Source organism: Ctenopharyngodon idella, chromosome 19 (assembly GCF_019924925.1).
Source record: "Ctenopharyngodon idella isolate HZGC_01 chromosome 19, HZGC01, whole genome shotgun sequence".
NCBI lineage: Eukaryota > Metazoa > Chordata > Actinopteri > Cypriniformes > Xenocyprididae > Ctenopharyngodon > Ctenopharyngodon idella.
Window position 1 is genome coordinate 1,099,573 of NC_067238.1, and position 27,420 is coordinate 1,126,992.

At 39.1% G+C, this 27,420-nt stretch overlaps 1 protein-coding gene and 1 long non-coding RNA gene across 4 annotated transcripts in view; one reads left to right on the plus strand and one right to left on the minus strand.

The window, feature by feature from the left end:
- The window catches only part of kcng2 (potassium voltage-gated channel, subfamily G, member 2), a 141,484-nt gene that overhangs the window by 6,558 nt on the left and 107,506 nt on the right, over nucleotides 1–27,420 (minus strand). For 2 of the 3 annotated variants that reach the window (XM_051872491.1, XM_051872489.1), the window contains exon 2: nucleotides 21,966–22,846. In XM_051872491.1, coding sequence (XP_051728451.1) covers nucleotides 21,966–22,769 — 804 coding nt within the window. In that variant the 5' untranslated portion in view covers nucleotides 22,770–22,846. Of the gene's footprint in view, nucleotides 1–21,965; nucleotides 26,081–27,420 lie in introns of those variants that run through there. The other variant, XM_051872490.1, reaches the window with a different exon arrangement.
- On the plus strand, nucleotides 8,175–22,133 carry LOC127500903 (uncharacterized). Its single transcript, XR_007926459.1, has 3 exons — nucleotides 8,175–10,262; nucleotides 19,884–19,969; nucleotides 21,987–22,133. It is a non-coding gene; the product is annotated as an uncharacterized LOC127500903 (long non-coding RNA).

Here is a 27,420-nt window from a genome sequence, read left to right on the forward strand (position 1 = left end):
AACAGGGAACATGCCTTTAACACCCAATTTACTTGTTACGTCATAACAAGAATGGCATCTACTCTAATATTTGTATGTCTGTCTACCATAGTACTGTAGGTTTTAGAGTTATTGTAAAGTACGGATTGTAGTCATTTTAGAGTATTATATATGTTAAACATTGGTAATTATTCTCATAGTTTTATTTTCTAAAACAAAATGTTGAAAATTCCACAAGGTACATATTTATTAAAGCCATCACAGCTACAGTATCATCAGTCTAGATGTGTTTATAGCCAACACTGATATCAGAACCCACATATGTCTCAATTTTCAAAATTCTGACTAAATAATTAATCATTAATAATGTCTCAGTTACAAAGTTACAGACTATCATGAACTGATGCCTTTATTTATAATGCTAATTAACAGAGATACATATGCCACATGTGCGACAAACTTTGCTATTTAATAACTTATTAATATGTTATTATTACTGACACAGATACTGCAAACTGATTAGTAGATCAAACTGACATTTCTGCTTAATGGGCATGTCAAGAATTACACAGCGGACCAGTCATACTTGAGCTGTTTGACGCATAATGTTGTTTCTGAGGGAACGGACTTGTACAATCCTGCAGGCCATGTTTAATTACAAATTACTCTGGGGAAAAAATAATCAATCCACTCTGAAGCCCTGATTGAAATGTATTAATGAGCTTCATCCAGACAAATATGTTTTCCCGTCACAGATCAGACAGGCACTTAGAAAACTATTTCTAATTTATAAAAGGTTTCATTTTCCTTATAAGCCCTGCATGGAGCCTATTCCTGCATCCCCAGCTTCCTCTGAAACAATCAGGTTTTTGCATGCAGTTAATGAACTGCATTAATATTTAAAGGTATAATTAAATGTGATTATTGCCTAATAATGAAAAGAGTTGATGAAGAGAATTTTTTTAGTTGTTATTGTGGAGTTTTCTCAAGTTAAAGTGCATGCCTTAATTAAAAGAGATAGTTTAAATTTGCAATATTTATTACCCCTTATGACATTTTCTGTGGAACACAAAATGAGATACATAGAAGAATGTCCATGTTGCTTGATTCCATACAATGAGATTGAATAACTGGATCATTCGAGTTCTAAAATGGACAAAGAAGCACAATAAAAGCATCATGAAAGTGGTCCATATGACTTGTGTGCCATATTTCAAGTCTTCTGATATTATGGCTTTTTGTGGAGATCAGACTGAAATTTGAGTCAAAAATCTTGAAAGCTTCAAAAGATGTGGTCACTATTCACTTTCATTGTGTGGAAAAGAGCAACAGAACTAATAGAGGCTAACTTTATGTTCCACAAAAGAAAGTCATACAAGTTTGGAGAGGTGGTTAAATGATGACTATACTTATTTTGTGGGCAAACTATATCTACTATATAAGCAGCCTTGGCAAGGCATGAATTAGTTTTACATGTTACTGTACATAATATGTGTATGTACGTGGAGAAATGTTCTCATATAAACAGCAGTGCTTTTACTCTGAGCTTCCTCCAGGCACATTTGGCAAGAGGTAATGTGGAAACAGTCATCTGTAATCCAATGTGTTTGTGTGTTTCTTATATTTTCCATTTGTATTCACAAATCTGTACTGTCCAAAGATGTTATAGTTGTGAATTTTAAATATTCTTTTTTATTTCTAATTTTAGTTTACAACCCGAATTCAGGAAAAGTTGGGACATTTTTCAAACTAAAAGACTTTCAGATCACATGAGCCAATATTTTATTCACAATAGGACATAGATAACATAACAAATGTTTAAACCGAGAAATTTTACAATTTTACGCACAAAATTAGCTCATTTCAAATTTGATGCCTGCTACAGGTCTCAAAATAGTTAGGACGGGGGCATGTTTACCATGGTGTATCTTCTCTTCTTTTCAAAACAGTTTGAAGACATCTGGGCATCGAGGTTATGAGTTTCTGGAGTTTTGGTGTTGGAATTTGGTCCCATTCTTGCCTGATATAGGTTTCCAGCTGCTGAAGAGTTTGTGGTTGTCTTTGATGTATTTTTCGTTTAATGTTGCTCTAAAACCTTTATATACCTTTCAGCATTCATAGTGCCTTCCAAAACATGCAAGCTGCCCATACTGTATGCACTTATGCACCCCCATTCCATCAGAGATGCTGACTTTTGAACTGATGACACACTGGAAGGTCTCCCTCCTCTTTAGCCCGGAGGACGTGATTTCCAACAAGAATGTCAAATTTGGACTCGTCTGACCATAGAACACTTTTCCACTTTGAAACAGTCCATTTTAAATAAGCCTTGGCCCACAGGACTTGACAGCGCTTCTGGACCATGTTCACATATGGCTTCCTTTTTGCATGATAGAGCTTTAGTTAGCATCTGCAGATGGCACGGCGGATTGTGTTTACCGACAGTGGTTTCTGGAAGTATTCCTGGGCCCATTTAGTAATGTCATTGACACAATCATGCCGATGAGTGATGCAGTGTCATCTGAGGGCCCGAAGACCACAGGCATCCAATAAAGGTCTTCGGCCTTGCCCCTTACGCACACAGAGATTTCTCCAGTTTCTCTGAAACTTTTGATGATGTTATGCACTGTAGATGATAAGATTTGCAAAGCCTTTGCAATTTGACGTTGGGGAACATTGTTTTTTAAAGTATTCCACAATCTTTTTACGCACTCTTTCACAGATTGGAGAGCCTCCGCCCATCTTTACTTCTGAGAGACTCACACACACTCTAAGACATCCCATTTATAGCTAATCACGTTACAGACCTGATATCAATTAACTTAATTAGTTGCTAAATGTTCTCCTAGCTAAATCTTTTCAAAATTTCTTGCTTTTTCAGTAATTTCTTGCCCCCATGCCAACTTTTTTGACATCAAATTTGAAATGAGCTCATTTAAAATTTCTCAGTTTAAACATTTGCTATGTTATCTATGTTCTGCTGTGAATAAAATATTGGCTCATGTGATTTGAAAGTCTTTTAGTTTTCATTTTATTCAAATTTAAAAAACGTCCCAACTTTTCCGGAATTCGGGTGGTAGTTTTAGTTTGTGTATTTTGTTTCTGTAAAGTCTGTAAAATGTCCACAGAGATGGCAATATCCAAAATCCTTGTCCTTGTGGGGACATTTTTTGGTCCCCATGAGGAAAACAGCTTATAAATAATAATAAATGATTTTTTTCGAAAATCTAAAAATGCAGAAAGTTTTATGTGACAGGTAGGGGTAGGGAATAAGATATACTGTTTGTACAGTATAAAAATCATTATGTCTATGGAAAGTCCCCATAAAACATAAAAAACCCAACGTGCGTGTGTGTGTGTGTGTGTGTGTGTGTGTGTGTGTATGTGACAGAGTAAATGCATTTAAAATCCATTAGGTCAATTCTTTGAAATGCTCTTATGACGTGATTTTATTGTTTTGCTTTGCTAGGAAGCTTTTTGGATGAGGGCTAGGGCTTGTTTTTTCTCTTTTGTGCAGTAACACTGATCAAATTAAAACCAGACAATTACCCATTTGAGCGAACACAGAGCCCTGATCCACTCTGAGCTCAAGACATGGCTTAATCACGCTGCAGGATGAGCTGTGAGTGTGCATGAGTGGCCATCATTCAACATGACTGATCGGATATACGCTGATCCAGCATTTTCCCCAAACAAGCAGAGGGAAAAAGGCCTGTTAATGCATTTCATCAATATTATTTAGCATATGTTCAGTTAATTCACTTCACTGAGTGTGAAATTTACTTCAGCCCACCTATCTCTCCCACATACAGTTTAAAACAGTTCGTCAGGTGTGCATCATAATCACAGAAAGTTCGCCACAACAGGTACCAAAATAACTACATTTAGTGTTCATTTACCTTATTGAGAAATTCACTATAATGCCACCATCAAGACACTGAATGAGAGTCTTGTGTCAGAAAATTGCAATCTATATAAGCAACATCAGGGCTAGTTGTCACATGGGGCAAAATTTCAGTAAATTACAAAAGTTGGTTTTAATCACCTTGTTCAAAATTGTCTAAATGAGAATCATTTATGTGAATTCTGTCCATATAACTAAAAATATATTTTTTGCTATAGCGGTTGTGTAATGACACAACTGACATACACAGGACTTCTCGGGACTTTTTGATATATCAGGTTGGGCTATGTTGTCAATGTGTCTTTTATGTGTTGTATTTTAATATAATTTATTCATATTTTATATTAAATTATCGTTTTTTCTGTTTCATAAAAATTAAAAATCGTGCTAAATATTTTATATAATTAACAATTATGTATTTAATACAATTTAAATACAGATATGTATTGTAATTCTTTTCATATTAAAACAAAAGTATTCTTTTAAATCTGTCTGTTTCTATTGTGACGATTTACCATTTACAGCATGCAGGCTTTCTTTGGTTATATTTTTTTTTAAGGTATGTGTCTACAAAAAAAAAGAGAGAAATATTCACTGGAGTGAAAGCCCCAGTCCCACCTACACGTCAGTTAACGTGTGACAATGTAAAACAGTAACAATGAATCAAATGCAGTTTTAGTAAAGGCTATTATTTTTTAGTAGAAGTAAGAGCAGTGTTTTAATAACTGTTATTTGCCGTGAGATACAACGGAAACAATCACACGACCCTCTCACATTCCCCACGCTTTCTGAAGTCTGTCAACTTCAAAATTCAAAGAGCTGCCTGCTAACAACTTCTTTGAATTTCATTTCCAAATTTCAAGTGAATATGCACGCAGCCTTTGCTTTTAATTTATTATGAATAAAGACTTTTTGCATAAATTGAACTCTGTCAACTAGCTTGTCAGTGTGTAGCTGTACACTGAAAGTCTCTGAAAGTCTGCATTCATGTGGACATGAAGTAGAGCTGCTTCCCTGTGCTGGCAGTCCATTTGAATACATGTCTTTGCCAGAGAGACTATGTGTATGATAGTAACCTGTAGGATAATCAGTTCATAAAAATGTAACTGAAGTCATTTTTTGTAATTAATGGGAGAAAAATCATGTGTGAGTTTAGCAGCCCTGCCCCTATTGAAGAACATAAACCTATGTCTTCTTTATCAAAGTTTGCTCCTCACTAGACAAGTTTGTGGAGGTCTGACATCCATTGTAAAAAAGTATACTTTAGCATACTTTTATAAAAGAGTACCGGAATGATATACTTAAAAGAATTCACTTAAGTGTGAACTGAATGAAATTTATGTAATTTCATAATTAGGGGCCGAGCACCGATGGTGTGAGGACCCTATTGTAATTGCTCAGTCAATTCTTCTTCTTCTCCAAAATGAATCGCATTTTTGAGGGCCTAAACATGCTCGAAAACTTAGTAAGCTTTGCACACGCGTCAGAAGTGGTGAAAATTTACGTCTGATATGGGTTTCAGAATTAGGTGTGGCAAAATGGCTCGATAGCACCACCTAAAAAATTTCAATTAAGTGCCATTTGCGCTACGTTTCACGTACAAGTATGAAATTCAGTAGACAGATGTAACAGCCCGATACCTATAAAAAAGTCAGTGAGAGCAAAATCTGATAACCCAACATGAAGTAAGATATTTTGAATTTTCTCTGCAAAATTTTTGCAGTTTTTGCCATTTCCAGATGTTGTAATTTAACAAACTCCTCCTAGAGATTTTATCAGATAAACACAATGTTAAATTGTGAAGATCTAGAGTTTTCACTGAAGGGCGTGTCCGTGGCGACCTGACAAAATTCGATGTTTCGCCATGAAACAGCAAGTTGTTGTAACTCGGGTATACAATGTCCCATCTGCCCCAAACTTCACATGTTTTATTAGAGTCCTGGCCTGAAGACATCTACATGGCAATATTCAGTTACAGTCATAGCGTCACCTGCGGGCAACAGGAAATGTCATGATTAACACCTCATTGAGATTTAACCAGAACAACATCATATTTGGTCAGTCTAATCTTAAGGCCTTAGTGATGTTAAATTGCAAAGATCTTGAGTTTTCGTTGAAGGGCGTGTCTGTGGCGGACTGACAAAATCTGATGTTTCGCCATGAAACAGGAAGCTGATGTAAGTCAGGCATACAATGTCCAACCTGCCCCAAACTTCACGTTTGATAATAGTCCTGGCCTGAAGACATCTACATGCCAAAATGTAGTCATATTAGTGGTTCAACGGATCACAAAACTCACGGTTCGGATCATATCACGGTTATTAAGTCACGGATCGCATCATTTTTCGGATCAGCACAAAAAAAAAAAAAAAAAATCCTTTTTTTTTTAATCCCCATAAATTATAAGCAGTGTCTCAGAACAAGCCATTTCCAGATCCCTGGCAATGTGACGTCACTTTAGTCACAGGCCCCGCCCATGAATGTTGATAGACACAGCCATTTTAACATAGAACCGCCCTGAGCGAGTTCACAGCGAGTTTACACAGTCCGCCATTGCTGCATTGACGAGAACATCTCCCAAGTGTTTTAGGTGTTCTGTAGCTGGATGTCATGAATATGGCTCCCACGGTTCATCCTCCGGACCGCCGGAGGGAGCCATCACCAGAATATTGACTCTCTGCCATTCGGACTCCATTTCCCATAGGCCCTCATTCCTGGGACTGATTGCACTCTCACCTGCACTACATCACGCACACACTATTTAAGACACGCACACACACAACATCTTTGCGAAGTCTTGATTTGCTACGGTGGTCATTTCTGAGCGTTATTCTGTGGACTGATATCTTGTTATTACCTGGACTGTTTGTTATCTGTGAACCTCTGCCGCCTGCCCTGAACTTTGCCTGTACTCTGGACTGTGATTGTTTGCCGCCTGTCTTGATCCTTGCCTGTGACCCGTCTCTGATTCTTGCTGCCAGCCTCGACCCCTGCCTGTCCCTGTTTACGGTATTGCTCTGTCCTTGTCTGTATCTCTGCTATCGTGAATAAAGCTGCAAATGGATCCACTTCCTGTTGACCCTTCATTACACTGGATGTATTAATTCACATAGCTCTCTCCATTTACTCCCTAAATCTGAGCCGCTGAAGACGAGGTGGATTAATTTTGTTTTCCAAGAAAATGCTTTCTCAACTCTACCGAAATTTGTTTATGTCTGCGCGATTTATTTCACACCGGACTGCTTTGTGAACGAATGTCAATACAAAGGGACAATACAAAACAGAGGTTGTGCTAAAAATTTGTTACTCAAGCAAGGATCAGTAAACTGTTCGTGATCCAGCTTACAGTCTCCAGAGTGATATTGGATACGGCAGTAATGAAGGTGAGAGCACTTTATCACAAGGCATAAGGTCTTTATATATTTGTTTACCTGTTAGTTTACTGTTTACTGTTTATTTGTTTACTGTTACTGTTTGTTTCCTGAGTGTTTCTGTGTACTTCGCTATGTATGTTGATGATAATGCAAGGGAGAGAGAGAGAGTTATGGATAATATTTTAATGCACACTTGCACTGTGTTTTATTAAGCTCTTACAGAGATATTCTAGAGTGAAAACGGACGCTTCATATTTTGTGTGAAGTACAATAAACGTTATAAACTCATCGGTAAACTGGCTTGTACCAATATAGTGGATAAAAACAAGAAGACAATATAAGTTATAACCGTTATAATAATTAAACTAAACTATACCTGTTCTATCTCCAAGCAGCATATATTCGCAGTTTCTGACATTTTAGTGCGTCCTGACTGAATCCTGACAGGGGAGAATGAGCTCTTGAAGCTCCGCCCTCTTAGGCCGAGCGCAGCAGCTCATTTGCATTTAAAGGGCACACACTGAAACGGCAATTTTAGCATGCTATAAAAAATTATCTGTGGGGTATTTTGAGCTAAAACTTCACATACACACTCTGGGGACATCAGAGACTTATTTTACATCTTGTAAAAGGGGGCATAATAGGTCCCCTTTAAATTGCTTATTAATAAATGTTCACCTTTTGATTATTATTGTTGCCTCTAGTAATTGTGCCTGATTTTTAATTTCCAAACTATTTTGGGTTCATTTTAAGCCAGACATATAGTAATTTTTAAGCAATAGTTGGGTTAAATAAAACTGCCCAGCACATTGGGCAAACATTTAACCCAACTGCTGGGTTTGTCCATTTACTGCTGTTTTTGTCACAATAACAGAAGGAGATGACTCAGATATAAAGTAAACAACAGTATCTTTTATTCACATGAAGTTCAATGAAGCAGCATGGTAAACAGGTGAGTATGGAATTCAAAGTAGCAGGTTTGCGCTTAGCTTGATCATTCACAGTTCTTTGTTTGTTGCAGGTTCTGACTGGTATGGTGCAGATGAAGTATGGGCTGGATGTGAAGAAGGAAAACATGATGCATTAAGAGTCGGGGATGTAAACTTTTTAAATTGGATGAACAGGATAAACTGTACTTTTTTTGTCCTCTGGGAAACATGTAATTATCTTGTGTAGCTTCCGAAGGGCAGTACTAAATGAAAAAAATATGATCTTTAAACAAAATAAGAAAAACTTGCACATCATCTTCTTGTTCAAAAGTTTTCACCCCCCGACCCTCAATGCATTGTGTTTCCTTCTGGAACATCAGTGAATGTTTGCAGCTTTATTATTAGTTGTGTTTGTGTCCCTCAGTGTGAAAAGATGGATCTCAAAATCATACAGTGACTGCTGGAAAGGGTTCAAATATGCAGAAGATGCTGGAAAATCAAAGAATTTGCAGGACATGGAGGATTTTTCTGAAGAACAGAGCTCAGGACAAACAAGGGACTCATGAACAACCATCACAAAACAAACAACCAGTCGTGGATCATCCAGGTAACCACACACAGTATTAAGAATCAATGGGATGTAAACTTTTGAACTGGGTCATTTTTATAAATTCAGCTATTTTTTGTCTTGTGGACTACATGTAAAATGTTATGTGGAATAGTGTCATCTAAGGATAGGCTATATGACTCTCTTGCATTGGCTAGGGTTAGTGTTTATGAGTCCACTATCAGACAAACATTGAACGTGAATGGTGTGCACTGAATAGCAAGGAGGAAGCCAATGCTCTCCAAAAAAGTTTGCCAAAGACTATGTTGATGAACCAGAATGTTTTGTGCACAAATGAGTCCAAAATAACACTTCTAAGTTTAAACAAGACATTTACATTTAGTGAAAACCAAACTCTACTTTTAAGGATACTGGAAACAGCAACATAAAAGTGTAATTAAAAAAAGACAAATATTGTTATTATAACTTTTTTTAATTGTCCCAAACTAACTTATCTCCTAAAGCTTCTGAAATGTTTGTACAATACAATGATAATCAACTTTCCAAGATTCTCACCAGGCAATGCTTTTGTATATTGACATATAACTAATCACATGTCCTGGGAATGCCATGTAAATATGACCTAATGTTCAAATAAAGCTACAAATAATAACAATAAATCTAGTTACAAAGCTATGAGTAATAGCAAATCCAGTTTTTAACTACTTTTCCTAAATTGACCAAAGAAATATGCTCACCCTTACAATGTGCTGTTGGTCAGTTTGGCTTTATAATTGCTCCATTTAAATGTATTACATTCACAGTTATAAAAATAGCACAGTTTCACAATAAATATATTGTCTGTCCTGATCTCCTCAGGTACAGGCTGTTTATGGTGGTTGCGTAACGGTTCTCAGGATGAAATGCCTTCTGTCCATCATCACCTTTTTATTTCCTTCTAAATCGGGCAGCAATTCGGCAATCATCTTTGACAAGCCCTCTCATATGTCTCTTGCTTTATCTCATTCTCTCAGCCAGGGTCAAATGTTTCCAGTGCTCTCCTGTCTGAGTGTGTGGGCACGTCTGAGTGCTTCAGCTGGATTTTGGTGCTCCAGAATCCATCAGTACAATTGGCCTGTCCTATAGTTGCAGACAGCTTTGATATATTAACTGTAAAACCCAATACAGATGAGTGACAGGAGTAATTGTCTTCCAGCTTTAATGATATTATCGATATTTTAATTTTCACTATACATGACTGCTTCACTTGCGTCATTCTGTCAATATTCATTCAGAATCACATGAGAAAAAAATGTTTTGTGAGACCGTCTGTCCTCCTTTCTCTCACTGGACCCTCTTGCTCAGTCCCAGCGGCTGCTAGACACCATAACTCAGGGTCAAGTGCTCAGTTAGACGCTAAATAGACTGACAACTATGATATTGCTCTCTTCTCTTTGTCGAAGCCTGTTCGGGATCTCAGAGGGGCATTTGAGCTCTGATGGATGGGACCAGTCGCCTGTGGTATAAAGGTATGTGTGTGTATGAGTGCAAAATCGTTATTTTTGTCAATAACTGTTTCAGTGTTAACACTTGTAACACTAGGTTGCACTCAGAGATCACTACAAACTGCATAATGAATGTTTATAACAATCCTGACCTGTGATTGGTGTAAATAGTAGATTTTGTAAGCAATTCTGCTTTGTAACCAAGCAGATCTCACCCACGTTGACTACCATAGTATTTATTTTTCCTACTATGATAATCAATGGGGGGCGAGATCTGCTTGCTTACAAACATTCTTCCAAATATCTTCCTCTGTGTACAGCAGAACAAAAAAATGTATACAGGTTTGGAACAATTTGAGGGTGAATAAATGATGACAGAATTTTCATTTTTGGGTGAACTATCCCTTTAAGTGGCCTTTTATTTCATTAATATTATATTATCTGCAAATAGAGTTTTTTTTATTTATTTTTTAAGATGTGAAGTACACTACTAGTGTACATTCAATACAATTAAGTGCACTTCTGTTTCACAAAGGCCACTGAATCTGTGGAATAATCAGGTGTGCTCAGAAAACATGCCATTTATCATTGTCTTCTGTGCGAGAAAAGCTATTCACAGGACTCAAGTGTTTTCTCTTTTCAGACTGTCTCTGAGTCGCTCAACTAATTCTCTAATTGAGGCATTTTAGTGCATCACAAACTCATTATAGATAACAGCGGGTTTCCTCAGAGGCCACAGATAATGTGTCTAGTGTGATAATGTAATTGTTTGCTGTTGTATAATGAATGAATTGAGAGTTAGGTCAGGTTTTGAGTTGAGTTTGTACACTTATTGTGACATTAGCGTAGGGTAATGTTGCATGTGAGGCTATCTCAGATGGCATGCAAACGGACTGCCCACCAAGTTGTTTATAAGTTACTAGGCTGCTACAATAAGCACTTCTGAGAAAGGACCAGTGGCTGGATTTGCCAAAGGTTTGTGAGGTTCATGGCATCAAATTGTTCTCAGACATTTTGACCCCAAGTACTAGTATACTAATGAGAAGTACACTTTACAATACTTTTAATAAAGTTATTATTACATACAGATAACATACTTTAAAATAATATTCTTAAATGTGAACTGAATGTAATGTTTTTGGACACTTAATTGCATGTTAACTGCAATTAAATGAGAATGTATTACAGTTTAAATTTATATTCTATTCAATTAGTAAAAAGTTTCAATTAGTAACTTTAGGGTACTTTTTTGACCCACTTATATAGAACTTAAAGGCGAAGTGTGTAAATTTTAGCAACATCCAGCAGTTAGGTTGCGAATTGCAATATAGAGAAACTATGGTGGCCAACACAGGACAAAGATGTCATCGTCTGAGACAGCAGAGAGTAGTCAGTCAAGCAAACGCACTCTGTAGAGCAGTTTGTCCATTTAGGGCTACTGTAGAAACATCCTGGCACAAAATGGCGACTTAACATGTAAGGGGACCTGTTAGTTCCCCGAGAACTAATTTCTCCCCCCAGGCCATGTTCCTGGTTGAATTCACACTGGGAATAGAAACTCAGAAGCGGCCGACAGCGGTGCCTTTAAGCGCGGCTTTTATAAACGCTAAAACCGGTGGATGGAGGAAGCCGTGATCGGAGCTGTGTTTGTTGCGTGTCGTGGGTTTCATGATAACGGAGATGGAATGTAAACAAATAATTAATAATCTCCTTTGACAACTTTCAGTATTGCATATTATCGAGTTGGAGAAAAGAACACAAGCCTGCAGACAACAGATAAATGCTGTTATCGCTGTTTTCCATGTTCGTGAAGTAAAAATGTTTACATGGCTTTTTAAAAATGCGGGGTGCCCGTGTTTGACATGCGTTTGACAAATCAACGTACACTCACGTCACTGATAGTTCCTATAGTGCTGGTTTAGACCATACTCTGAAGTAGGAGCTAATTTAGCTAATTAATATACAACACGAATTCCAGAAATGTTGGGACGTTTTTTTAAATTTGAATAAAATGAAAACTAAAAGATTTCAAATCACATGAGCCAATATTTTATTCACAATTGAACATAGATAATATAAATGTTTAAACTGAGAAATTTTACAATTTCATGCACAAAATGAACTCATTTCAAATTTGATTCCTGCTACAGGTCTCCTAATAGTTGGGACAGGGGCATGTTTACCATGGTGTAGCATCTCCTCTTCTTTTCAAAACAGTGTGGAGATGTCTGGGCATCGAGGTTATGAGTCTCTTGAGTTTTGGTGTTGAAATTTGGTCCCATTCTTGCTTGATATAGGTTTCCAGCTGCTGAAGAGTTTGTGGTCGTGTTTAACGTATTTTTCATAGGTGAAAGATCTGGCCTGCAGGCAGGCATGGAAGGTCTCCCTCCTCTGTAGACTGGAGGACACGGCGTCTGTGATTTCCAACAAGAATGTCAAATTTGGACTCGTCTGACCATAGAACACTTTTCCACTTTGAAACAGTCTTAAACGAGCCTTGGCCCACAGGACACGACGGCACTTCTGGACCATGTTCACATATGACTTCCTTTTTGCATGATAGAGCTTTAGTTGGCATCTGCAGATGGCACGGCGTATTGTGTTTACCGACAGTGGTTTCTGGAAGTATTCCTGGGCCCATTTAGTAATGTCATTGACACAATCATGCTGATGAGTGATGCAGTGTTGTCTGAGGGCCCGAAGACCACGAGCATCCAATAAAAGTCTTCGGCCTTGTCCCTTACACACAGAGATTTCTCCAGTTTCTCTGAATCTTTTGATGATGTTATGCACTGTAGATGATGAGATTTGTAAAGCCTTTGCAATTTGACATTAAGGAACATTGTTTTTAAAGTATTCCACAATCTTTTTACGCATTCTTTCTTTCACAGCTCTGCCCATCTTTACTTCTGAGAGACTTTAAGACATTCCTTTTATAGCTAATCATGTTACAGAACTGATATCATTTAACTTAATTAGTTGCTAGATGTTCTTCCAGCTAAATCTTTTCAAAATTTCTTGCTTTTTCAGCCATTTGTTGCCCCCGTGCCAACTTTTCTGAGACCTGTAGCAGGCATCAAATTTGAAATGAGCTCATTTAGTGGATAAAAGTGTAAAATTTCTCCATTTAAACATTTATGTTATCTATGTTCTATTGTAAATAAAATATGGGCTCATGTGATTTGAAAGTCTTTTAGTTTTCATTTTATTTAAATTTTAAAAACATCCCAACATTTCCAGAATTTGGGTTGTATTAACTTTAAATATAATATTGAAAAACATAAGAATTTAAAAATTACTTTAAAGTAAAACTTTAAATTGACATTATTACAAAGTGCACTTTTATCCAAAAGTATAGTTTTTAAAAAATATACTTTTAAGATTCGAATTACACTACAAGTGCAAATTTAGTACAATTAAGTCATTAAGTAAGATGCTTTTTAAACTTACTAAAGTGTTTGGTAGGTGATTATTAATAGTGGCCTTATGGCAGTACAGTGGTTATACATTAGCCATTTTCACTAAAGACACAATCCCACAGCACAGAGATGCAGTGCTTTTAAAAAAAACAGCCCTGCACAATATGCCTGTCAGGCATCGGAAGGAAGCAGACAGGTAAGTATAGCAAACTGGATTTTATTTAAGACAGAGGCACGGTTCTGGGTTGAGGAGATAACAGGTGAGAAATCACAGGAAGCACTTTGCAGTATGACTTAGCTGAATACTGATACAATGTCTCTTTTGCAGGAATGGTGAAAGGACAGATGGCAGACAGACGATGGAGGATGGATAACAGAAGACGGACGGTTCAGGTAAGTAGCTGGTAGGTAGTCCTTGTGGTTCGTCGTGGTGGTGCAGGTGATTGGTGAGTAAGTGCAGGTGAGGAACCAGAGGGATACTGGAAAGTGGAGTCCGGGGAAGGTGAGACAGACGGTGACTGTGACAGTACTCCTCCCTCCCGGTAGGCGCGTCCTCAAGCCGTAGATGGAACAACCAGGGAGGGAGGGAGGGTGGGCGTACTGAAGTCTTAACAGGAGAGTGACGGTGCAGGTAGATATGAAGACTCCAGGACGGAGCCATGGCGGGTCAGGGGCTTCAGGGTGCCATGGCGTAGTAGGCCCTTCGGGAAGCCACAGCGGAGCTGGCCCTTCGGGAGGCCACGGCGGTGCTGGCCGTTCGGGAGGCCACGGCGGTGCTGGCCGTTCGGGAGGCCACGGCGGTGCTGGCCCTTCGGGAGGCCACGGCGGTGCTGGCCGTTCGGGAGGCCACGGCGGTGCTGGCCGTTCGGGAGGCCACGGCGGTGCTGGCCCTTCGGGAGGCCACGGCGGTGCTGGCCCTTCGGGAGGCCACGGCGGTGCTGGCCGTTCGGGACGCCACGGCGGGGCAGGCTCTTCGAGACGCCATGGTGGGTCAGGCCCCTCAGGTTCCGTGGCCTTGGCCCGGACCCCAGGCTTGGCCACCAAGGTCGGGGATGGATAGCCCCCCCCAAAAAAATACTTGAGCGAGACTCTGGGTGTTAGGGCTTAGAAAAGACTCTTGAACGGGCTTGTGGGGTGGAGCGGGCTCGTGCAGACTTGTGGGCTGGAGCGGAGCCTGGAGCGGGCTCAGGGACCGGAGCGGAGTCTGGAGCTGACTCGGGGACCGGTGCCGATGTGTGTGTTGCCCAGACACACATAAACGCTAATGCAATGATAGGTACAATGAGGACCTCTGGGCTAGGAGCTGGAGCCGTCATAGGACTCGGGACGAGGATGAGAGTCGCCTCTGGACTCGGGACGAAGGAGAGAGTCGCCTCTGGGCTCGGGATGAAGGAGAGAGTCGCCTCAGAACTATGGTAAGGGACTGGAATCATCACAGGACTGAGGTCAGGGACAGGATCCTGGATGAGGAAGAGATTCATAGCTGTGGCGGCGGCCATCTTGACTGAGGGCTCAGGCGTGGCGGTGGCCATCTTGACCGAGGGCTCAGGCGGTGCAGCGGCCAACTTGACTGAGGGCTCAGGCATTCCAGTGGCTCGGGAGTGGCGGCCATCTCGCGACGAGGCTCGGGAGTGGCGGCCATCTTAGGAAGGGATGCCTGGACTGGTAGGAAGGCCGATGATGGTATAAAGCTTTCCAGACACTGGTAAATGGCCTCCTCCCAGTCCAAACCAGTGATTTCGGGGAGCTCTCTGGGATCGACGAAGTTTACCCCGATCTTATACAAATTCTTGATCTTCTCATCCTCTAGAGAGCTTGTCTGGGTGAGATGACAGAATTTTTCAGTAAAAGTGAACAGATCGCGGCTAGATTGAGCTGCCGCCGCGATCTGCCCAGCGAATTCCCAGCCAGAATCCGTGGTGCTCTGCATGGGGTCTGGTCTTCTGTCAGGCATCGGAAGGAAGCAGACAGGTAAGTATAGCAAACAGGACTTTATTTAAGACAGAGGCACGGTTCTGGGTTGAGGAGATAACAGGTGAGAAATCACAGGAAGCACGTTGCAGTATGACTTAGCTGAACACTGATACAATGTCTCTTTTTCAGGAATGGTGAAAGGACAGATGGCAGACAGACGATGGAGGATGGATAACAGAAGACGGACGGTTCAGGTAAGTAGCCGGTAGGTAGTCCTTGTGGTTCATCGGGACGTAGTGATACATATCAACATATGGACGAGACCAGACCATGTGGTGGAGTGAACATGGGGCTGGTGGAGTGAACATGGGGTGTGCTGATGAGTGTTAACAATGGTGATAGCTTGCAGCTTGCAGGTGCAGGTAATTGGTGAGTGAGTGCAGGTGAGGAACCAGAGACAGACGGTGACCGTGACGATGCCTCTCAGTCAGACCCTGCAGGCTAATAAGAGACAAGTGTGTGTGTGTGTGTGTGTGTGTGTGTGTGTGTGGGTGTGGGTGTGTCCATGCATGAGTGTTTAGTGTTGGTGACTGTATATGCATGTGTTCACATGGATATTCATATTTCTGTTTCAGTGCGTGTGTGTGTGTGTGAGGGGGTTCCGGAGCAGAATTCATTGCTGGCAGTGATTGATTGTCTCTTTGAAGATAAAGAGCTCCCTGGATTCCTCCTGCTGTTCTTCAGTGTGGCCCTTTGATTGTGGAAGACACCTCTCTCTCTCTCTTTCTCTCTCTCTCTCTCTTTCTCTTTAATCTCTGCCGTCTTTATTGATGTCATGCGGAGGGCTGTGCTCCAGTACACAAACACTTCTTAGTCACAACTCGGAATGGTTGAGAAATGCTACGACAAGCCCTGGGCACAGGATTATCATTGTGGATGTTGAGTTTCCCTTAAACTCTAATCACATCTGATGTCAATATTATCACTAATAGTCAAGGCGTTTCAGATATAGGCTCGTATTAGTACAGTATTATTACACGTCTCAGGCTTGATTAGCACATTATAAATAGTGTATTTGAAGTTCACTGCAGCAAATATGACTAAAGTCTCTTCTACTGTTACATTTTTAATGAGTAAAATATTAAAACTGCTTTGTATGTTACCAACCAAAAAGCAAAGATAAAAAATGAATGAATGTGTGCGGGGGTCAGATTTTACTGTTTTTGTGATGTTTAGGCCTTAGGATATAGCAAATATATTAGCATACTATATATAAAACAACAGAAGTCTCCCTCATGATAAGCTCTAAAGTTCTAAAGCAGCATTACATGCTTCATAGGAAAGGCAATCCCAAAACGCATTAAGAACAACTACCAAAAGCTGATTGAAAAATAAATCCAAGATGACGGATGAAGCGGGAGAATTATACTGTAAATGTATTTAATACGCTTATACTAATTCCAGTAATATAGATACAAAGTTTGTTAAGGTGTCATTGTTACAGCGTAATTATATAAATAAGTACTCAGTAATATTATTTAATTAAATGTAGGTTTAAGATTAGATGTTGTAATTATGCATAATTAGGGCCCGAGCACCGATGGTGTGAGGACCCTATTGGAATTGCTCAGTCAATTCTTCTTCTTCTCCGAAATGAATCGCATTTTTGAGGGCCTAAACATGCTCGAAAACTCATGAAACTTTTCACACGCGTAAGAAGTGGTAAAAATTTACATCTGATATGGGTTTTAGAATTAGGTGTGCCAAAATGGCTCGATAGCGCCACCTACAAAATTTCAATTAAGCGCCCTTCACACTACGTTTCACATACAGGTATGAAATTCGGTAGACAGATGTAACAGCCCAATACCTACAAAAAAGTCCCTGGGTGCAAAATCTGAAAACCCAACAGGAAGTGAGATATTTTGAGTTTTCTCTGCAAAATTTGTGCAGTTTTTGCCATTTCCAGACGTTGTACTTTAACAAACTCCTCCTAGAGCTTTAATCAGATCAACATCATATTTGGTCAGTCTAATCTGAAGGCCTTTGCGACGTTAAATGGCGAAGTTCTAGAGATTTCCCTGAAGGGCGTATCCTTGGCGGCCTGACAAAGTTCGATGTTTCGCCATGAAAAAGGAAGTTGTTGAAACTCAAGCATACAATGTCGGATCTGCCCCAAACTTCACGTTTTATTAGAGTCCTGGCCTGAAGACATCTACATTGCAATATTCAGTTACAGTCATAGCGCCACCTGCGGGCAACAGGAAATGACATGTTTTACACTGTGATTAACTCCTCATAGAGATTTAACCAGAACCACATCATACATGGTCAGTCTAATCTGAAGGCCTTAGCGATGTTAAATAGCGAAGATCTTGAGTTTCCGTTGAAGGGCATGTTCGTGGCGGCCTGACAAAGTTTGATGTTTCGCCATACATTAGCACTTATCCAAGTGTTGCACAATTTAAAACACTTTAAATTGTGCAACACTTGGATAAGTGCTAAAGTATGCGATTAATGCCACGAAACAGGAAGTTGTTGTAATTCAAGCATACAATGTCCAATCTGCCTCAAACTTCACATATTTGATTTGAAGTGCCCCTGGCCTGAAGACATTTACATGCCAAAATTAAGTTACAGTCATATCACCACCAGCTGGTAGCAGGAAGTGTGGCAAATACAAATGACTGACAAAGTCCTCCTATATTTATACACTTAAATGCATACTGCCCACCATGCTCTTTTTTCCTAAAGCCACCGGGTGGCGGTGGCACGGGTGCGAGGGCCCTTTCATCGCTGCTTGCAGCTTTAATTTACTCTTATTATTGTAGTAGTACATGTAACGTTTAAATATAAAAACAAAGTGTTGCCATAAATTCTAATCACAAATTTTCCATTTGGCCTAGTATTTGTGTGTGCTATGTGTGTTTTGTGTAATTCCAGAAACGGCAGCTTTGACATGATCATTAACTTAGCATGACGCTAACACCAAACTCTATTGGAATCAGCTGTGATCAGAGTTGTTGCTTATGTACAGTATTTCAAATCAGATATGTATATGTTAGGATGTGTCCGTAGAAGTTTTGTGTGTTAGTGTATACTGTATATCTATAGTTTGAGGACAAACTATACAAACTGGGTTTTGTCCCAGAAACAGAGCTTACGAAATCTGACAAAACCTCCCTTTGGGGACAATTTGGGACATACTAAATTATTAAATACTTTCTAAATAAAGAAATGCTGTTGTTTAACAGTTTAAAAGTTCAGTTTTCTTTTAGGGGTTGGGATAGTCACTGAAAGTGACAAAACCTCTCCTTGGAGATGTCCTTAATTGCTAAACTGATTCATAAGTAAAGAAAATACTATCATTTGAAAGACTAAAGTGTTACTGTTTTAGGGGTTGATTTGGTCTATAGTAATTTTAATCAGTTTTAAACAATAGAAGTCACAGGGATGTCCTCAGGAATACAATGAAACAAAGCCGTGTGAGTGAGTGTTGGCTTGCATGTGTTTGTATGTGACTGAGTGTGTGTGTATGCGAGTGAGTGAATGAGTAAGCACATGTGTGTTAGTGATAGAGGAACAGCTGCCAGGCTTTTACAATAGTTCTGTGGAATATGGCTAATTTGGTATTCATGAGACTGGGCCCTGGACTTGAGATGCTGTCCCCCAGGCTGTCATGCCTGTTTCTGTCGGAAAAATATCCCTCTACAGTACATAGTCTAGCTACTGAAACTCTGAGAGTCTCTCTCTCTTACACACACACACACTTACACACACATCTCATGTAACTGAATTGTTTACAGAGAAAATGATTCACTTCATCAATTGCAGTTTTGTCAAAGGCCAAACTGAGAGTCGGTTTTATACCCAGAGGTCTTTTAAGTGGCTGTACTTTAACTCAAATATCATTAACTTTACATTTTATTAGTTTAAAAAAGTTTGCTGCAGTTTTGCTTAGCATAAACTCTTAAGTGAAAAGTTCATGTAAGTTCACTGTCCACTGAATCAAATTTGATTTCCAGTATAAATCTGTTCTGTTTAACATTTAAAGGGATAGTTCACCCAAAAATGAACATCCAGTTGTCATGTCAGTCCAAATCCATTTGATTTTCCTTGCATTGAACACCAAGTTGGAAATTTTGAAGAATGTACTGGTTGTTTGTTTTCTAAGCAATGAATCAGTACTGGAGCTTTCAACCTTCAAATAGGATGCAAAAGCACCATAAAAGTGCTAATAAAAGCAGCCCAACCACTATACTGATATATCATATATTTATGGCTTCCTAACTTCTGTTTGACCTGTTCACAGTTCAAAACCAGTCAAAACACATTCAAACTGCCCAGAAGACTCCTGAAAATAACCATGTGTGACTCTGAGGTTGACAGAAACTATAAGTGAGTGGGACATATCTGTTTTGCACCATCTATGTCAATGCAACCCACATGTTTGGAGATATGCAAGAATTCATTCCTTAGCCACACACAAACTCTCCAACTTACTGTCAGACCGCTGATGCTGCCTGGTGTGTTTACATTAATAATTACACAGCAGAACAATGTTTTTCATAATCCATTTTTCAGTCTTGTTTCACAGTAAAGAAACATCCTTACAATGAGATATGTTATTTAAGAAGCAAAAATGCATAAGTCCCCACACTGACCTTAATAAATATTTAGACATTTAAAGGGATAGTCAACCCAAAAATTAATCTTCTGATGAAGATTTTTAGAAAAATAATCCATCTCTGTGAGTCCATATTGCAAGTGTATGGGACCTTTAAATTTGGTGCTTTAAAAAAAACCCCACACTTCTGGCCAACTGTCATACGCTGTCATCAGCATGTTAAGAAGGGTAATGTAAGTGTGCTTCACAACATGTTTACATTCATTACAAGTGAATGCACACATGACAGTTGGCCATACACGATAGTTTATAGTTAAAGTACCTATCAATTAGCTTCAGAAGACATTTTCACACTTAAAATAGTTAACCCTGGGTTATTCTAAACCCCTGGTAAACGGAATCCTGGGTTATCTTTATTCACGTTTCACACTGCTCATACTATACCCGGGGTTGACAGTTAATCCTGGGTATTTATAAACTACCGTTTCACATTGTACATTCCTAAACCACGGGTTAAAGTACTTATCTGCATATTTGCAGTGTCAGTGTCACACAGTGAACACGTGACCTATTTATATAAAGGCATAGCATTGCACGGCCTCATATTACACATTGCTGACTGTAATATCAAGTTTTTTTCTGAGTGAACTTTTCGAACGATAAAGGTAAGAATTGCAGTCTCTTCTTCACTCCAATTGTCGCGTTTTCAATCGCCATTTGACATTTTTCCTATCATACGCAGAAACGACTGTTTATACATTGTGCGGTGTTTCCGTGACTGCCCAAAGCGCGAGAATATAAGGCACGCTATAGATGGTTGCTAACCATCTAGTTGTAACATTCTAACATCGCATCGTTTCACACTGTACAAGTTTGGCACCGAAATGCCGGGTTAGCACCGCAAAAAAAACAAAATAACGACTTTTCAACAATATCTAGTGATGGCCGATTTCAAAACACTGCTTCATGAAGCTTCGAAGCTTTTGTTTCGAATCAGTGATTCGGATCGCGTATCAAACTGCCAAACTGCTGAAATCACGTGACTTTGGTTCTCTGAACCACTGATTCGAATCAAAAGATTTGTAAAGCTCCGAAGCAGTATTTTGAAATCGGCCATCACTAGATATTGTTGAAAAGTCCTTGTTTTGTTTTATTGGTGCACAAAAAGTATTCTCGTTGCTTTATAATGTTAAGGTAGAACGACTGTAGTCACATGAATTGTTTTAAATATTTCTAGTACCTTTCTGGATCTTGAGAGGTTCAGTGACATTGCTGGCAATAGAGGCCTCACTGAGCCATCGGATTTCATCAAAAATATCTTAATTTGTGTTCCAAAGATGAACGAAGGTCTTAGGGGTGTTGACGTGTTTAGAACGACGATAACCTGGACTTAAGCGCAGTGTGAAAAGCCCTAGTGATTCACAAACTGGGGTCGTATCGTATGGATTATTCATCTTTACTTTGTGTGTTTTTTGAAGCCTTAACTTTGAGGTATCTATTCACTTGCATTATATGGACTCATTATATTATTATTCTAAAAATCTTTGTTTGTGCTCTTCTGGAGAAAGAAAGTCATATACATGTGGGACAACATTAGTGTAAGCAAATGATGAAAGAGCTTTTAGGTGGAGTATCCTTTAAAAAATTCTATATTGCCTGAAAGGATGTTTAGATATTTTCAACTGGAAAACTAGCTAAAAATACTGATGAAGAAAGTATTTTTCTGTCACACAAGCCCTAGTCTGGAGCATTTAAGTGTACACTCACCCTCTCCTCCTCCTCCCTCAGGTCAGGCATGGTGCTGACACACAGTGTAACTGCCGTGATGGCCACAAACACCACAGAGAGGCAGGCAAAGATCTTCCCAGGAATCCCAGAGTGAGGGTTCTCCACCATGTCTCTGAGGCTGTGCATGCACCCAGCCAGACGACCCTCCTCTGGGCTCCCGACAGCCGGCACCTCCTCACACGACTGGGGCGTGGTCAGCTCGACCTCCTCCTCCTCCTGCCGGAGTCTCTCCCGCTGCTCCTCTTGCCGAAGACGGAGTTTTCTCAAGCAACACCACTCCAGGCTGGCCTCCTCCACACCCCAATACAACAGCTCCTCCTGAAAGGACAGCGCACACATCTCCCGCAGAAGACGGAGCTTCCCGGCCGCCAGGAAAGTGACAATGGAGCGGAAGGCGCTGGGACTTCGGTCAAAGAAGAACTCATTGCAGTGCGCGTCATAGTCATCACATAAGTCGAGGATTTCCTCGGCATTGCTGCAGCTACGTAACTTTCCCAGGCGTGTCAGTGGGAACTCCTCAAGAGTGGCCCATGGTATGCGATAACGAATGCCGCCCACATTGATGATGGCTGTACGGTCAACTAAAGCACCCTCGTCTACTCCAGCCCCTCGATTCCGGTGAACCTCGTCCTCCTGTATGCCGGGCTTGCACTGCAGTTGCGCGCGTTTGTAGAACACACCCTTTTTGCTGCTGATTTCATGGGGGTTCTCCAAAGGGTTAAAGTGAAAGGAGGTAAACTGATGATCAGTGCTGCCTGCTAAGAAAGCCACCTCTTGGTACATCTCTGCCACGTGGCTGTGCAGGCCGTACACTCCACAAATTCACAGTCTACCAGGTCACGGTGGTCATCATGGCGGAGCTTTGAGAGATAAAAGAGGCAGATATTAATTAAGACTTATGCTATGCATTAGTTTCTGCTCCAAGTTGCAAGCACAAGGGTCACAACACAACAAAATTAGCACAGAAAATAACAGATTAATTAGTCCAGATATATCCAAAACACACTGGAAATATTCCACAACACAAAGAAAAAACTCCCTTGTACAGCACATAATTAAAGGGTAAGTTTGCTGATTTTCAACCAGCTTTGTGTTGTTGCAATGTAGGTAGTATATGAACAATGTACACTTTTTCTTCATGTTATCTGCACCCAGATATCCCTATTGTCAGCAAATGTCCACCAGATGACACAAAATGTGTCATTTTGACAGTTACAGTGCTGTTATTAAAACTACAGATCGGATGTCTGCATTTTTGTATTCCCACCCATGGACAGTTAGAGTGACAGAAGGGCAGAAGTGTGGCATCTCCTTTTTGGCAAAAGGAGATGCCACAGCTCTATTTATCTGTTTTGTCTTGTCAGCACAGATTTAAAAAATAAAACAAAATAAATGTGTTTCTACTGCATAGACAGCCAAGCTTAGACAACTATTTCAGTCTTTCAGTTATTTAAACTTTTTCCCTGAAAGTCTGAGTTAGAATAGTTTACAAGAATGTGATTATGACCACAAAAAGGCTATCAAACGGACTCTGATTTCTGTCACCTGATGGAGATTGAGTTCCTTGCTACTGTCGCCACTGGCTTGCTTAGTTGGGGACACTTAATATTCAGTAATATTATTGTTTTGACTGCACTGACACTATTGGATGAGAACAAAACTTGAACTGAATTGAGCTGGATGATGACAACACTGTTTTGTGCATAGTAGCTGATTCGACTTTGTTTCATAATTGACAAATTTTGCAACATTGACACTGTTATTGACCTGAACTGAATCGACACTGAACTGACTCACAGTGAATAAGTGCACTATTGTCTTCTGTAGAGCAGCTTTATAGCGGAATTAAACTCATTTCAAAATTAATTAACTTTACACAGTCATTGAACTGAACTGAATCAACACCGCACTGACTTCAACTGAATAATGACACTATTGTCTTTACAGCAGAATTGAATTCTGTTTGCATCATTGATCATCATTTTCCTCTTTATCACTGTATTATTTGTTCAGATGTTTAAAGGGGGCCTATAATGCCCCTTTTACAAGATGTGATATAAGTCTCTGGTGTCCCCAGAATGTGTCTGTGAAGTTTCAGCTCAAAATACCACACAGATCATTTATTATAGCTTGCCCCTATTTGGTGTGAGCAAAAACATGCCATTTTTGTGCATGTTCCTTTAAATGCAAATGAGCTGCTGCTCCCAGCCGCTTTCCAGAAGAGGGCAGAGCTTCAACGGCTTGTGCTTTGGTTGCTCAACAACAAAGCTGGAGAATCTCACACAGCCAAGATGACGATTGTCAGTAATGGTGTTCAGCCTTACATTGTTCAAACCAGAGTCGGACACTGATGGAGGAAAGTTACAACGTTTAGAATGCATCTAGACATTTCTGAATTGTTAGTGGATAAATTTATGTAGTTGCTGTGGAGTTGATTCAACTCATCTACTAGCATGTGTCGTCATGTTAATCTTTTGTGCAAATCCAGCGTTTAATTGACCCTCGTTTGTGAAGCAGTCTGGTGTAAAATGACGGCATGGCAACAACACTCTACTTCAACAACTCTTCCTCTTCTCTAAAGCAGCACAACATGGCCTCGCCCCCTTTATTACGTGTTCTTAAGGGGTTTATGTACATTTTAGGGTTAGTGATGTCACTAACCCGGGAAGAAGCTTGTTGTAGTCCCTACCAGCCGTTCGTTGTAGTCCTTAAACAGCAAATTCTTTAAAAGAAAATATCTCCCTTTGCACTGAACTTTGAGTGCGTAACTCTGCAGATGTTGTTTATGCTCAAACAGCAACATTACACACTAACTAAAGTTAAAAAAGTGAAATCATAATCAGCCACCTCTTTAATGTCCCCTTTAATGTTTAAATCATCCCTGCAGCATTCTATAGACCCTTTAAGCCACAAAAACAACACAACACAATCAGAGCAAGACATAACAGAAGGGAATTGTGCACAACTTCCATTGTGTTGTGTCTTAAAGGAATAGTTCTGGTTGTTATTTTCCCCCATGCAATTACAAATAATATGGACTGAACCTTTCAAGCTTCAAAAATAGACACAAAGGAACCGGGTGCTTGAGGTATATTCCATGTCTTCTGAAGCTATATAAAAGCTTTGTTTGAGGATCCCTAGTGTTCATGGGGCGTTAGTGAGACAAGTATGTTTGTCAACATTTTGGTGATTTGGATCTTTTAAATGAATCTGGTTCACAAAACCATTGTGAATGATTTTTTTCAGTTTAATAAACTTCATGATTTTGTTTCACCGTTTAACACGTACATATGAATGTGTATTGAATGTGCACTTGTAACATACTTCAAATCTTTTTTTTTTAAACTGGACTTGCATATATGTCATATTAATGAAATTAAAGGCCACTTAAGTGTACTTAAAAAGAGTACTTTTTAAGTTTTACTTTAATGTACATTTTATATTACTATGTTTTAATAATCTTTTTTTTTTTTTTTTTTTTTTTTTCTCAAGTTTTTATTGCTTTTGGAAGGTGAAAGGGTAACAAAAGTACAACACCACAATAATAATAATAATACAGGGTTACAGATTTCTACAGGCACAGGTGGAACATTAAAGAAAGTACCATACAAGACATTTCACCAAGTGTCAATCTATTCATTCTCAGTCGTTACTGTAATATATGTCCAGAACTCTTCTCAAGGAGACAACCCATCCTCTTTGACACCATTTACTCTATTAAGCATAGATTCGTAAGAAGCAATTTCTATCATTGCACTAGCCCAATCTTTTCGTTCTGGGGCTTTCACTGTTTTCCAGTGTCTCAGAATAATCCTGCTAGCCATTGTAATACATACCATTATAACAGAAAGTACACACTTAGAAACATTTGGTAATTGAGACTTGTCACCTAGTAAACACAGCTGACGTGTTAGAGATATTGTGGAGCCATACCAGCAACTTACGACACGCAACTTATAACTTGTTTCCAGAATGGTTTAACTAGGCTACACTCCCAAATACAATGTAAAAAGATACCCGTTTCCAACTGGCACAGTCCTTCATCAATTTCATCCTGTTTTAATAATCTTTTGTCATGCTTTAAAGACTATCGTGTGTTATTCAACATTACATTTAAAGTTAATATTCTGAAAATGTACTAAATTGCTTCATCATTTACAAATATATTTAAATACATGACATACAGAATTCAATATAAATTACATTAAAGTATATTTTAGATTACTATAAATTCTTGTCAGTACATTCAGCTTAATAATAAAATGACATAAAAATGTTCTTCAGTCTTACCAGTAATTGGGTTAAAACATTTCAGCTAATTGCATTTAATATATGCAATTAACTGAATATATATATTAGTGCTGTCAACGTTAACGCATTAACGCATGCGATTAATTTTTTTCCAGTTTAACGCATTAAAAATATTAACGCAATTAACGCAGCATCCGTTTTTTTTTTCTGTCATCCTTTGGCTAGCATTACAATATATGATCACGCTCTTATTCATGCAAATGCTTTTAAACCATTTAAACGCGCCACAAGAGAAAAAGAGAACGTGCTGTCTGTGAATGTCCTGTCACACACACGATGCACAGAAAGACGCGCGCCATCGTGAGTATGGACGGCGCACCAGAATGGAGTTCTCTGTCACGCTTGAACGAACAATAACACGCACAATAATGCCAAAAATATCCGTTTTGTCGAGTATCCTCATAAGAGCAGCCTTGAATGAGTTAAATAAAGTCTTAAAACTAAAGTAAAGATCTGTGAGAAAGTGGGACGCGTGTGAGATCTGCGTCATGTGCAGCAGCTGCAGCTCTTAAAGTGACAGCAACCACTAATGCTGTCTGTCATTGAAGATAATGAAAGAACAAAGGTAACAGAGAAAATTACTCACTGCTCTTGACTAAAGAACTTTTGTAGCTTTAATAATGATTATCTATATTTAATTTAGGCTATAAATTATGCAGTTAGGAAAAATACAGAAACTGAATAAAGTTACCAATCTGTTAGACAGGTAGGAAAGGCACAGGTAAATATGACATTTATTATGGGTTTATGTGAGGATTGTTCTAAGTTCACTTAAATTAAAAGTTGTTATATTTTTGAAGCCTAATAAATGTAAAAAATGATATAGCTTTCAATTACACTGTAATGTTGAATGGCTATAATTCATGTTTAAAATTGGGGGAAAAAAACTATTTCATCGAGACATTAGTGATACTGGCCTTCATAAAAAGATGCCATTAAACAAGTATTTAAAATATACTGTCTTCATGTTGTTTCTTTATGTTGTTTTAATTTGGAGATTAACTGTGAAATTATTACATTATAAAATATATTAAAAACGTATAAAAACTTAAGTGTTTTTGATCGAGTTAATTTTTTGAATCAATTGACAGCACTAATATATAGGCCTATATATATATATATA